The 12897-nt window shown below is 43.8% G+C and overlaps 1 protein-coding gene across 1 annotated transcript in view; it reads left to right on the top strand.

The window, feature by feature from the left end:
• Positions 1-12897, top strand: part of LOC311161982 (E3 ubiquitin-protein ligase MIB2-like) — a 67772-nt gene that overhangs the window by 18622 nt on the left and 36253 nt on the right. Inside the window, 4 exon segments of the mRNA XM_084220046.1 lie at positions 5058-5164; positions 8346-8540; positions 9792-9934; positions 11800-11907. Coding sequence (XP_084076172.1) covers positions 5058-5164; positions 8346-8540; positions 9792-9934; positions 11800-11907 — 553 coding nt within the window.

Here is a 12897-nt window from a genome sequence, read left to right as displayed (position 1 = left end):
ATTTTTTTATCTATTAATGGCTTTATATTTTACTTTAGAGAAATTTTACTTTAGGGGGGAAAAAAACCACCATAATTTACCAGATAAATTGCCTGTGCCTCCCTAAAAAACCCCAACCATGAGCACCAGGGTGTATTTTCATACTGGGGCTGCCCTGGTGTAATTTGGATTATTCTGTTTCATTTCTAGCACAGGGATTGACATATTTTATATTGACATATTCAATGACATATTTTATCTTTATCTTTTCTGGAATTACATGATCAAAACTTCAAGCAAGAGAAGCCTCCACTGAAGCAGCTCTAGCTGGGTTTTGAGCTAATAATGAAGTTTGGGGGATGATAATGTGACATTTTCACTCTGTGTGCTCAGTGGTGTTTCTGCATCTCCTCAGTGCAATATTCTGATTTTAAATGCTCTGTGTGAACATCTCTGAGTGAAAAATTGTCTGCAGGAACCTTTTTAGTTCCCATTCAGTAGCCTTGGTCTGAAACCTTCCCTGCTGTGGCTTTTCAGAAGAGGATTTGATCCAAATTACTTCAGGGGTTACCAAAAAAACCACAGCTTTTATTGATAAAGATGTGTTATAAGGCTGGTTGTGTCAATAAATGTGTCCTGCCATGGAAGGAGAGGATTGAAAAGGAAAAAATCTGGATAATGAGAGTTCCTGGAATTGGTTTCTGTGATCCAGATTGCTTTGGGGGTTACAAAACCCCCACAGCTTTTACAGATAGATTCATGTGTTATAAGGATACTGCTGGTTTTGCCAATAAATGTGCTTTGTCAAGGAGGGAGAGGATTCAAAAGGAAGAAATCTGGGTAAAGGCAGTTCCTGAAATAGGTTTCTGTGATCCAAATTACTTTGGGGGTTACCAAAACCCCCACAGCTTTTACTGATAAAGATGTGGATACAAGGATATCCACATGAATTATATTAGGATACAGCTGGTTTTGTCAAGAAATGTATCTTGTCAAGGAGGGAGAGGATTGAAAAGGGACAAAATTTGGGTAAAGGCAGTTCCTGAAAATGGTTTCTGTGATCCTGATTACTTTGGGGTTACAAAACCCCACAGCTTTTACAGATAGATTAATGTGTTATAAAGATATAACTGGTTTTGTCAATAAATGTGCCTTGTCAAGGATGGAGAGGATAGAAAAGGAAAAAAATCTGGGTAAAGGCAGTTCCTGAAATAGGTTTCTGTGATCCAAATTACTTTGGGGTTACCAAAAAACCACTGATAAATTAATGTGTTATAAAGATACCACTGGTTTTGCCAGTAAATGTGCCTTGTCAAGGATGGAGAGGATTGAAAAGGGACAAAATCTGGGTAAAGGCAGTTCCTGAAATAGGTTTCTGTGATGCTGATCCCTCTCCAGCTCCTTGTCTTAGTCTGGTTCCTGCTTGAGCAAGCAGCAGCCATCTGTCAGAAGTGCCTCATTTATCCTCTGCTGGAAGAGTTTCAGGAGAAGCTTTGCTGGGGGGATTAGAAAATCTGGAATTTCTTGCATTGAGGTCACTTTTGCCTGTTGTTCCTGCAAGATCTTTGTGTTTTGGCTTTTCTGGAGGTGGATCTTTGTGTGTCCTGCCAGGGATGTGGGTTTGTGTCTCCCATGAGTTGAAAATCTGGTTTAGAGCTGTGCTTTTGTGAAGGGATGAATGTGATATTTATGGGCTGCCACCTTACAGGGTGCCCATCCCTTCTGCTTCTTGATCTTCTTAATTGTGTTTATTTCTTCAGATAAGAACTTTATGCAGCAGAAAAATCTCACAAAATGCATCAGCCTGGTGTTGTTGGAGCTCTGGCTTGCTGCTGCAAATTTAAAAGTAGTTTTATTTAAATTTCTCCAGATGAGGGGATCTGGATCTCCCATCCCTCTCTTTAAAGCAGGGGTGATGCTGCTGTTCCAGATGCAGCTCAGGGATGTCAAAACCCAAATCAGCACCTCAGAGAAGCTTGAGGAGGCAGAAGATCCCCAGGGAGTGGTTCTCAGCCTGCTGGAGAGAGCCATCACTTCATCCTGGACAGTTCATGCTCCCTAGTGCTTTCTGAGCTCTGCAGGAATTTAATATCCTTGGAATCTGTAGGGCAGAAATGGCTGCAGACTTGTGCTGTCATCATTAAATTTGTTATTAAAGGCAGTACCACAGTGATTAAATTTATCCCAGGGGTATTTTTGCATCACACTGGGTAACTCTGGTTGTTATCCAGTATCTGGAGCAAAACATTGAATCAGATTTAAACCTTGATAAGAATCTTTGGCTGAGGAGATCTGGTGCTTGCATCACTCTTTGGTGATGGGTGGGTTAAGGCAGGGTCAGAATTTTGGGCAGGCTGGGGAAGGAGGGCACCTCTGGCCCCAGAATTTCAGCAGGACAGGAGATGGAGTTTCTTACAATTTCCTTCTTTAAGGAAACTCAGCTTTCTAAATTGATCAGCTTTGTTTTTTTGGTCTCCATCCACAAATTTCAGAGGAGGTGGCAGGTTAATGTGAGAGTGTTGAGCTGGGGAATGACTACTGTTACATGATAATCCAAAAAGGGAACTTCTGCTAAGAATAGAATGAGGGGTGGATATTTTGCTATTTAAACATCTTAAGCTCAGCTTGGTGCTTTATTTTACTATCACTAAGAATCTTTGCATTGAATCCCATCCCTTGTGAGAGAAGGCTTTGGGAGAGAGAATTATATTTTTATCACTTTGTCTCAGGGTTTGGCTCAGACATCTTTGATAAATTATTAGAAAAACACTGAACAAAATGCAGTGGGGACATCCAGGCTGTTTCAGAGGTTGTACCCAAATCCATGCTGGTGTTTGAAGCCAGTCTGTAGTGCCTGACAGTGCAATAAAATGAATGCTGAGCAGTGGCTCTTTATAGCTGAGCCTTTCCCTCCACTGTCATTATCTTCTTTCATAACAATATCCAGCCTTGATGGTGCTTAAAGCAGACAAAATCTCAACCCTCCAAACACAGGGCCTTCATTTTCCTCCTGCTGAGCTCCAGCCTGGCTAATTAATGAATATTAATTATTAGTGATTATAAGAGCAAGGCATAAATTGTCCCTCCCTCTTGAAAGGGCTGTAAACCACAGGTGGGAGATCTGCTAACAGGGTAAGAGAAGTAAAACACTGAAGCATTTGCTGGATAAGTAAACAGTAAATTCAAGCATAAGCTTTTTATCCTCCTGAGTCTCCACCTTCCCTCTGGAGGTATTAGATGGAAAAGAAGTGCTCTGAGGTCAGCCCTTCCCCCAGGAGCTTCCCCTCCCCTTGCCCTGGGCAGCAGCTGCTGAACTGGGCTGCCCTGTCTGGGCTGGGGCTTGCCAAGAGCCTGTCTGGCTGCAGGGGCACTCAGAAAAGGGATTGGGGCACCCAGAAAAGGGATTGGGGCACTCAGAAAAGGGATTGGGGCACCTAGAAAAGGGATTGGGGCACTCAGAAAAGGGACTGGGGCACCTAGAAAAGGGATTGGGGCACCCAGAAAAGGGATTGGGGCACTCAGAAAAGGGATTGGGGCACCTAGAAAAGGGATTGGGGCACCCAGAAAAGGGATTGGGGCACTCAGAAAAGGGATTGGGGCACCTAGAAAAGGGATTGGGGCACCCAGAAAAGGGATTGTGCCCTGAAAAGGGATTGGGGCACTCAGAAAAGGGATTGGGGCACTCAGAAAAGGGACTGGGGCACCTAGAAAAGGGATTGGGGCACCTAGAAAAGGGATTGGGGCACTCAGAAAAGGGATTGGGGCACCTAGAAAAGGGACTGGGGCACCCAGAAAAGGGATTGGGGCACTCAGAAAAGGGATTGGGGCACCTAGAAAAGGGACTGGGGCACCCAGAAAAGGGATTGGGGCACTCAGAAAAGGGATTGGGGCACCCAGAAAAGGGATTGGGGCACCTAGGAAAGGGACTGGGGCACCCAGAAAAGGGATTTGGGCAGCTAGAAAAGGGACTGTGCCCTGAGTGAGCAGCCAGGCAGGTTCCTGTGGATTGTGGATTTTGGTGACTGATGAGAAACCTTTGTGGATTGTACCTTGAAAAAGGGATTGTACCTCGAACCTGAGCAGCCAGGCAGGTCCCTGTGGATTTTGGTGGTTGATGAGAAGGCTTTGTGGATTGTACCCTGAGTGAACAGCCAGGCAGTCCCTGTGGATTTTGGCGGCTTGGTGACTGAGAAGGCTTTGTGGACTGTCCCCTGGCTGAGCAGCCAGGCAGTCCCTGTGGATTTTGGTGCCTTTTTGGATTGTACCCTGCAAAGGGATTGTACCCTGGCTGAGCAGCCAGGCAGGTGCCTGTGGATTGTGGATTTTGGTGGCTGATGAGAAGGCTTTGTGGATTGTGCCCTGAAAAAGGATTGTACCCTGGCTGAACAAGCATGCAGTCCCTGTGGATTTTGGTGACTGATGAGAAGCCTTTGTGGATTGTGCCCTGAAAAAGGATTGTACCCTGGGTGAACAGCCAGGCAGGTTCCTGTGGATTTTGGTGGCTTGGTGACTGAGAAACCTTTGTGGATTGTACTTTGGCTGAGCAGCCAGGCAGTCCCTGTGGATTTTGGTGGCTTTGTGGGTTGTACCCTGCAAAGGGACTGTCCCCTGGCTGAGCAGCCAGGCAGTCCCTGTGGATTTTGGTGGCTTGGTGACTGAGCAGCCTTTGTGGACTGTCCCCTGGCTGAGCAGCCAGGCAGTCCCCCTGGATTTAGGTGATTGATGAGCAGCCTTGGTGGCAGCCTGGGGACAGCAGAGAGGCCGCCTCTGTGACATTATGGGCATTGGGAGCTGCTTTAACAGGACGTCAGACCCCCTGTTCACCATCACGTAGGTACCTCTCTGCTTTTCCCTGCACTGGGGGGGTCTGGGCAGGTCTGGAGGAGCCTGGAATGTTCCAGAATTCCCCTGCTGCTCGGAGCTTCTCTGCTTGCAGAACGTGCTGAGCTCCATCCCTGCAGGGCCACCCCAGAAATGTCCCTGCCCTGGAGCCAGGGGACAGCCCTCAGCTGGGACAGAGCTCTGGCACTTCTGTAACAGCAAGAAATGAATTTGTTCCTCTGCTTTTGTTTTGGCAGGGTCCTGGTGAGCCCTCGGCAGAACCTGACTCGCATCACATTGAAAGGGACTTTCCAGGGGGCCAAAGTGGTCCGGGGGCCTGACTGGGAGTGGGGCAACCAGGATGGTAAGCTGCTGCTGGGATGGCCTGCAGAATTTGATTTTTTATACATATTTAAAAAAAATAAAATTAAATATTTAATTTTAAAATTTATTTTTATTTTCTAGTTTATATTTTAATTTATTTCATATTTATTATTTAGTGTTTTATTTTCTTTTATATTTTATATTTTTATTTTAATATATATTTTATATTTATATATTAAAATTCATTTTTATATTTAATTTTAAAATTTTAATTAATATTTTATATTTATAAATTTATATCTTATATTTTATATTTTAAAATTTTAATTTTATTTTATATTAGCATACTTATATTTTATATTTATCATTCATAGCTATAGTTATATTTACAATTTCATATTTATAGTTTGTATTTATAATTTATAATTATCGTTTATATATTTATATTATCATATTTATATTTTATCTTTATCGTTCATAATTATAGTTTTATATTTATATTTTATTCCTATTTATATATTTCTCTATTTAAAAATATTTATATTTTATATTTATAGTTCATAATTGTAGTTATATTTATAATTATTTTTATTTATATTTTATATTATTCCTATTTAAATATTTATCTATTTTAAAAATATATAGCTATATATATATTATAATTTTTCTGTATATAAAATATTTTATTTTTACAAATTGCTGGTTGAAAATCCACCTGCTGAGCAGCAGCTTCTAGGAGGGGACTTGTTCAAGTGCCTGTTCTTTAGAGTAAATAAATCTATTTTTCCCTTTTATTTGTTGTTTGTGCCATGTCTGTGACATGAGCCCTGTCCAGGCTGTGGGGAGGAACTTTTGCTGCTCCTCTTTCCCAGATGTGAAAACCACTGGGAGCCCTCCTGGAATTTCTTGTGTAAAACTGGAAATGCACCCCATGTTACAGGAAAATCAACTCCTCTCCTCCTGAAAAAGCTTTCCTTGACAGTGGAGAGTTTGTCTGGCTTTGTAACAGTTTCTATTTTATTGTGGAGTTTTTGGAATGTTGTTATTTGGATACTTTTAAGAACACAGAGGAAGAATTCTCTCTGAGGAGGGTTTCACATGGTGCTCTAATGAAGGACTCTGGTTACTGGAGAGTGGTTCCTGCTCTCTGTAGGAACTGAAACCTCCAGGCTGAGACTGCAGTGGCACAAAAATGGTTTTTTAAACTTATTTTGGGGTGTAATTCCTGTCCTGTTCTCTGAAGGAATTGAAACCTTCAGGCTGAAAATACAATGAGACAAAAATGGTTTTTTGAACTGATTTTGGGGTGTAATTCCTGTCCTGCTCTCTTTAGGAATTGAAACCTTCAGACTGAAAATACAATGAGACAAAAATGTTTTTTTAAACTGATTTTGGGGTGTAATTCCTGTCCTGCTTTCTGTAGGAATTGAAACCTTCAGGCTGAAAAATGTTTTTTTAACTGATTTTGGGGTGCAGTGCCTGTCCTGCTTTCTGTAGGAATTGAAACCTTCAGGCTGAGACTGCAATGGGATAAAAATGTTTTTTTAAGCTGCTTTTGGGGTGTAATTCCTGTCCCCAGGTCAGTGACAGCAATTCCTGTGTGCAGCTCCAGGGCTGAGGGAGCTTTCCTGCCCCTTTGCCCCAGAGCCCTGCACACACCCTGTGATGTTTACAGCTCCTTTTTTCCCCTGAAGAATTAAGTCAAAAGTTCAAAGGTTTCCAGAGTTGACTCTGCCATTTATTGCAGCTCTGGGTTCAGTGGAGGATGTGGATCCTTGCAGGCTCTGAGAGTAAATCAGCTTATTCTCAATGCAGCTTATCCCTCCTCTGGGGATCACAGCAGCATTTACATGTCTGAGACTGGGGCTGCTGACAGTGCTGCTGACCTGAAAGCAGAGAGAGGAACCCTCAATCCACCCCTCAGCTGCTCTCTGCTGGGGAGAAAGAAATCAAGAATTTAATTTCTTTAAATGGGATAACTGAACCTGAAATGAAACAGAATTTAAATGGGATCACTGTTTTAAATGAGATAACCCAGAGTTTAACTGGATGACTGTAGCTCCAGCACTGGTTCTGGATAAATCATTTCAATATCTCCCTGGGAGTGAAAAATAACCTGTTAAGGTGCACATTGCAGAATTCTGGCTCTGGGTTTGGCCATGGTCTGCCAGCAGAACCCAAACCCTTTGCATGGTGCTGACAAATGAGGAGTCCAGCCCCTTCAGGCTCTTGGGTTTCAGGACTTTGCAGGCAACCAGAAGTTCCTCAGTGAGACAGATCTGGCTGTCCTTGTTTGGAGAAGTCCTGAGGAAGTGTTGGGACTTGGCCAAACTGGGAATCTGCAAACCCTGAGTGCCCTCACTGTGCTGTCTCTTGGGTCAGAGCACGTCCCAGTGCCCAGCCAGATCCACCTCCCCACATCCATCTCCTCTTCTGGACCCTTCAAGCCCCTTGCTTGAAGAAAACCAAGTTTATTTGATGTTCCCCCACCTGGATGGGGCCAGGGAGAGATTTAAAGATCCTGGGGGCATTTTTAGCACTTGGATCTTGCACATGGATGGTGTTGGAGAGAGATTTAGAGATCCTGAGTGGATTTTTATTTCTTGTATCTTGAACATGGATGGTGTTGGGGAGAGATTTAAAGATGCTGGGTGGATCTCTAACACTTGGATCTTGGATCTTGCACATGGATGGTGTTAGAGAGAGATTTAAAGATGCTGGGTGGATTTTTATTAATTGGATCCTGGATCTTGCAATACATGGAGGGGGTTGGGGAGAGATTTAGAGATCCTGGGTGGATCTTCAGCACTTGGATCTTGCAGCACATGGATGGGGTTGGAGAGAGATTTAGAGATCCTGAGTGGATTTTTATTGCTTGGATCCTGGATATTGCACATGGATGGTGTTGGGGAGAGATTTAAAGATCCTGGGGGGATTTTTAGCCCTTGGATCTTGCAGCACATGGATGGGGTTGGGGAGTAGATTTAAAGATCCTGGGTGGATTTTTATTGCTTGGATCCTGGATCTTGCAGCACTGCTGAGTATTTTTGTTGCCACAGTGTGGTGCCGTGACACCGCGTGTGCATTCCCCGACTGGGCCGTGCTCCTGCACACACAGAACCATTCCAAAACGAACTTTAACACAGAGATTCCCTCCTAATCACTTAAAATGAGTTGTCTGATGATGCAGTTTTCCTGATTTGCCCTTCTTTTCCCCCCAGGGGGTGAGGGTAAGACGGGCCGCGTGGTCGATATCCGGGGCTGGGACGTGGAGACTGGCCGCAGCGTCGCCAGCGTCACCTGGGCTGACGGCACCACCAACGTCTACAGGGTGGGCCACAAGGGAAAAGTGGACCTCAAATGTACTGTGGAGGCCTCTGGGGGCTTCTACTACAAGGAGCACCTCCCAAAATTAGGTGGGTTTGGAGACAAATCTTTGCCAAGTGAGGTCTTGGTTGAGGAGTTGTGATTCAGGCGGCCGTTGGCGCCGGAGCCATTTTTTGTTTGGAAGGCATAAAACACCTCCTGGATTTCTAAAGTTCCCACATAAAGAGCATCATTTGAGAGAATTTGGTTTGTTTGTGAACATCCTGCTTGATCTCAGGGTGATTCATGAAATAGTTTGGACTTTCAGTGTTAAAACCATCAGATGGCCACAGTTCTATCCCAAGGAATGTGCAGGAAATTCCCTCTCTGCTACAGAGAACCCAACTTTTCTCACTTTTGTTACATTTCTCAATCCAAAGCTTTTCATTCTTCAGGCAAGGCAGTGTCCACTGTGCTTTTAGAGAGCAAACACTCCCCTGGTGGAGCCAGAAGTGTGTTCAGAGGGGGAATTTGAAGGATGGAGTAGCCAAAATTTAGAAAAAGTGATGGGAAAAGGTGATGTCTGTACTGGCAACTGGCTGCAATCCCCTTTTCTCTTAAGTGCAAGGAAACTCCTTGTGCTTTTGCACTTGAAGCTTCTTTTTACTCAGCTCTAATGTAGCTGTGGGGTTGTTTTTCTTTTCACGAGGTGCAGGGACCATCTTTGGCTCCCCTGAAGGAGAACAGAGGGGTCTGTCCTGGTGTTTGCAGCAGCACAATCAGGGTTTTTATCAGATAAAACTTTTTCAGGCAGATTTTACCAGCCCTTCTCAAACTTTTCTCTCCCTGAGCCCCTTGGCAAGAGCATGAGGGGAGGGAAGGGTTGGATGAGGAGCTTAATTCCAGGGGAGTGGATGCATGGGATGGGTGGGAGGGTAAGGAACTCCTCAGAGTGAATCCTGTGCCTGCCTGTGGGATGGAGAACTAATTTTGGGTGCTGTGTGGGCATGTCTGAACAGCAGCTGTGGGTGAGTGGATTGCTAAGAACAGCTCCTGGTGTCTGCCACGGCCTGAGAGGCATTCAGAGGGATGAGGCAGCTCTTGTTAGAGCTGTTTGATTAATATGGTGTAATTATAACAGAATTGTAATTGTAAAATAGAATTGTAATAGAATGTAATTATTAATATAATAAGAGTTCAATCTTTCTGATTTCTCTGCTGCCCTACAGAGTGTGTAGGGCATGAAAAGGGGTTTGCACCAATTAAAGTTAATTTTCAGCCCTTGCAAGGGAGCCAGGGGGGCAGCCAGGGTTTGTGAGTGCACCCTGCATGCCCCATGGCACTGTCCCTGCTGTCCCCAGGGAAACCAGCTGAGCTGCAGAGGAAGGAGAGCACAGACAGACATCCCTTCCAGCACGGGGACAAGGTGAAGTGCCTGCTGGACATCGACATCCTGCGGGAGATGCAGGAGGGCCACGGGGGCTGGAATCCCAAAATGGCTGAGGTGAGTCCCTGGGTGCCATTCCAGCCTCTGCCTCCTCCTGCCCTGCTCAGGAGGTCACCAGGACATCTCTGTGTGGCCTTAGAGTGGAACTGAATCACAAATGCAGATTTTTGTAGTGATAGGACGCTGGAGTCAGAGTTATTTTTAGGCTCTGTTGGATGAAAATGGCCTCGTGGATCTTTGCAAAGGTCTTGGAAGCAAAAAAACAAAACCAAACAAAAAGCCAGTCTGGTTTGTTTGTTTTTAAATGAGCCATGAGTCTTTTCTTTGCTGTTCTGGATCCATTCCTTGTTTGGCTTCTTTTGTGCTGTGCATTACTGGTAATTAAAGTTTGTGTTTTGTCAGCACTGGGCTCTGTCCTTGACCAGGGATAAAATTTCTCAGCCCATATCACATTTCTGGAGCCTTTAAATTGAAGAGCCATCAGTCTGCTGTCACCTGTTGTTTTAAAAAACCCCAGAGAGTGGAGAAATAAAGATAGAAATGGCATTTATTACTGTAAATAGCATGAATAAATGCTATAAAACTATATATTAAATATCCATCCTGGCCCAACCTCCCCTATAGGTGAGAAGACTTTTTGAAACCAGGCTTTAAATTAATGTCAAGGCAAATTCTGTTATTTCAGTTTCAATGTGGAAATATTTTCACTGAAATCTTTCAACTTTTAACTGAAATCTTTTAATTTTTAACTGAAATCTTTTATATTTTTTTGGTTTTTTTTCAGCCTGGCAGGCAGGTACTTGGCATCTTCTGATGAACTTTATAGAGCTGCCAGTGGAGCCATGAGATTTTTAATTCCAGCTCAGGAATGCACTCCCAAAGTAGATTTTGGGTGTTGCTGTGTCTGTTGCTGGTTGTTAGATCTCTGTGCTCCTGAATTCCTGTTTTTGGGGAATGCAGGGGTAGGGAGGGACATTAAACAGAGAAACAGGAACCTCCTGTCACCTCAAAATTGGCATTTTTTACCTCTTTATAAACCATGAGCTGCTCAGGACCTGATTTGGAACCCTGCACCACACAATTCTATTTTTATTTTGTGTGCCTTGCCCCTTTTTCCCCCCTCTCAGAGTTTGCCTTGCTGGTGTTTTATAAAGCAGAACAACGTTGGGTTCCCTGCCCACCTCTGTCCTTTGGAAAGGGGACAATTTGTGCTGCATTTTCAACATTTCTGCACTTTTATTCCTATCCCCCTCCTCCCCCAACATGTGCTCTTTTAGAGGAGCTTTTAGAGGAGCCTTTCCCCTCCTTTTTGTAAAAAAAGAATGTTTGCATCTCATGCAGATAATGGAAATTAACAGGAATCCAGGTGGGATTAACAGGAAAATATGGAATTTGTTGGGATTAACAGGAAAATCCAGAATTTAGGTCTCATAGGAATTTAGGACTTGGAAATGCTGGGATTAATGGGAAAATTCAGAATTTAGGATTGGGAAATGCTGGGATTAATGGGAAAATGCAGAATTTAGGATTGGGAAATGGTGGGATCAACAGGAAAATGCAGAATTTAGGACTAACAGGAATTTAGGATTTGGAAATGCTGGGATTAACAGGAAAATGCAGAATTTAGGATTGGGAAATGGTGGGATCAACAGGAAAATGCAGAATTTAGGGCTGGGAAGGAATTTAGGATTTGGAAATGCTGGGATTAACAGGAAAACGCAGAATTTAGAACTCGGTGGAATTTAGGACTTGGAATTAACAGGAAAATGCAGAATTTAAGAGCAGGAAATGCTGGATTTGTATGAAAATAAAGACTTGGGAGCAGTGTGGGTGGGAAATGCTGGGTGATTTAGCCCTGGATGCCTTCTATGACACGAGGGGATTGACTGAGGGGCTTTGCCCTGCTCTGTTGCTGCCCCCAGTTCATCGGGCAGACGGGCACCGTGCACAGGATCACGGACAGAGGGGACGTCAGGGTCCAGTTCAACAGTGACACCCGCTGGACCTTCCACCCTGGAGCCCTGACCAAGGTAGGAATGCTGCAGGGAGATCTCTGAACCTGCTGGGTGGAGCTCAGAGTGTCCCCAGAGGTGCTGGAGGAACGCCCTGCTCTTCTAAACAAAATTCTCCTGGTTTTTAAACTTTTGTACTTGCCAGTCCTGAAGGTGAACTGCATTTCTTGATTTCAGCTTCCAGTCCCTCCTCCTTCTGCAGCTGCCTTGCCCTTGTGATGATCCTTTTCCCCACATGATTTCCCTTGGATTTTTTTTTTTGTTCTTTGTTTTGTGTCTCCATGTTGTTCTTTTTTGCATCTTTGTCTCACTTCTCTTTGATTTCTTCCGAGTCTTTAATCCAGCCCTTCTGATTTTGTGGCTGCGTTTCTAAAGCTCACAGCTCTGGCCTTCCCCAGAGGTTTGAGGACTTTGAGAAGTGGATAATTGGAAATAGAGATAATTAGGTATAGAAGAAGCTGCTGGAAGACCACAAAATTCTGACCTGAGCAAGGTCACGATGCCAAAATCTCCCAACACCGGTGGAAAATGCAGTGTCAGACTGTTTTGCACAAAATCAGTCTGCTCTGAAAAGTGTGTTTTGACACTGCTCCCTTCCTAGCTCAGTGAGCAGAGGGAGCATCTGGCAAATTCCCAGCAGAGATAAACCCTGCTTTCCCTTTTCTGTTTTAAATAACAAACATTTCACTTCCTTATTAGATTGAATTAAAATCTCCGCTGCCAAGCCAGGTGTAATGAGGAGATGAACCAAGAAAACTTCCATGCTTTATCTGGTATTAATAATTAACCATTTGGAGCAAAAGAAATTAGGAAACTGTTCCAAATTATTGGAACAACTGTTCCAAATTATTTCTCTACTTAAATGTGCACTTGGTTTAAAAGAGAATTGGACTGTGTTTATTGTCTTGGTAGCTGCATTTATGTTTTGCAATGTTGTTTTTTGACTCAGTGGGTGTCTTGTTTGTTGGGATTTTGGGAGTGGGGTGGAGGGGCTGATCACTATTAATT

This window comes from Fringilla coelebs, assembly GCF_963513975.1.
Source record: "Fringilla coelebs genome assembly, chromosome: 22".
NCBI lineage: Eukaryota > Metazoa > Chordata > Aves > Passeriformes > Fringillidae > Fringilla > Fringilla coelebs.
Note: the sequence above shows the minus strand (reverse complement) of the source record. Positions and strands in the feature narration are given on the sequence as shown.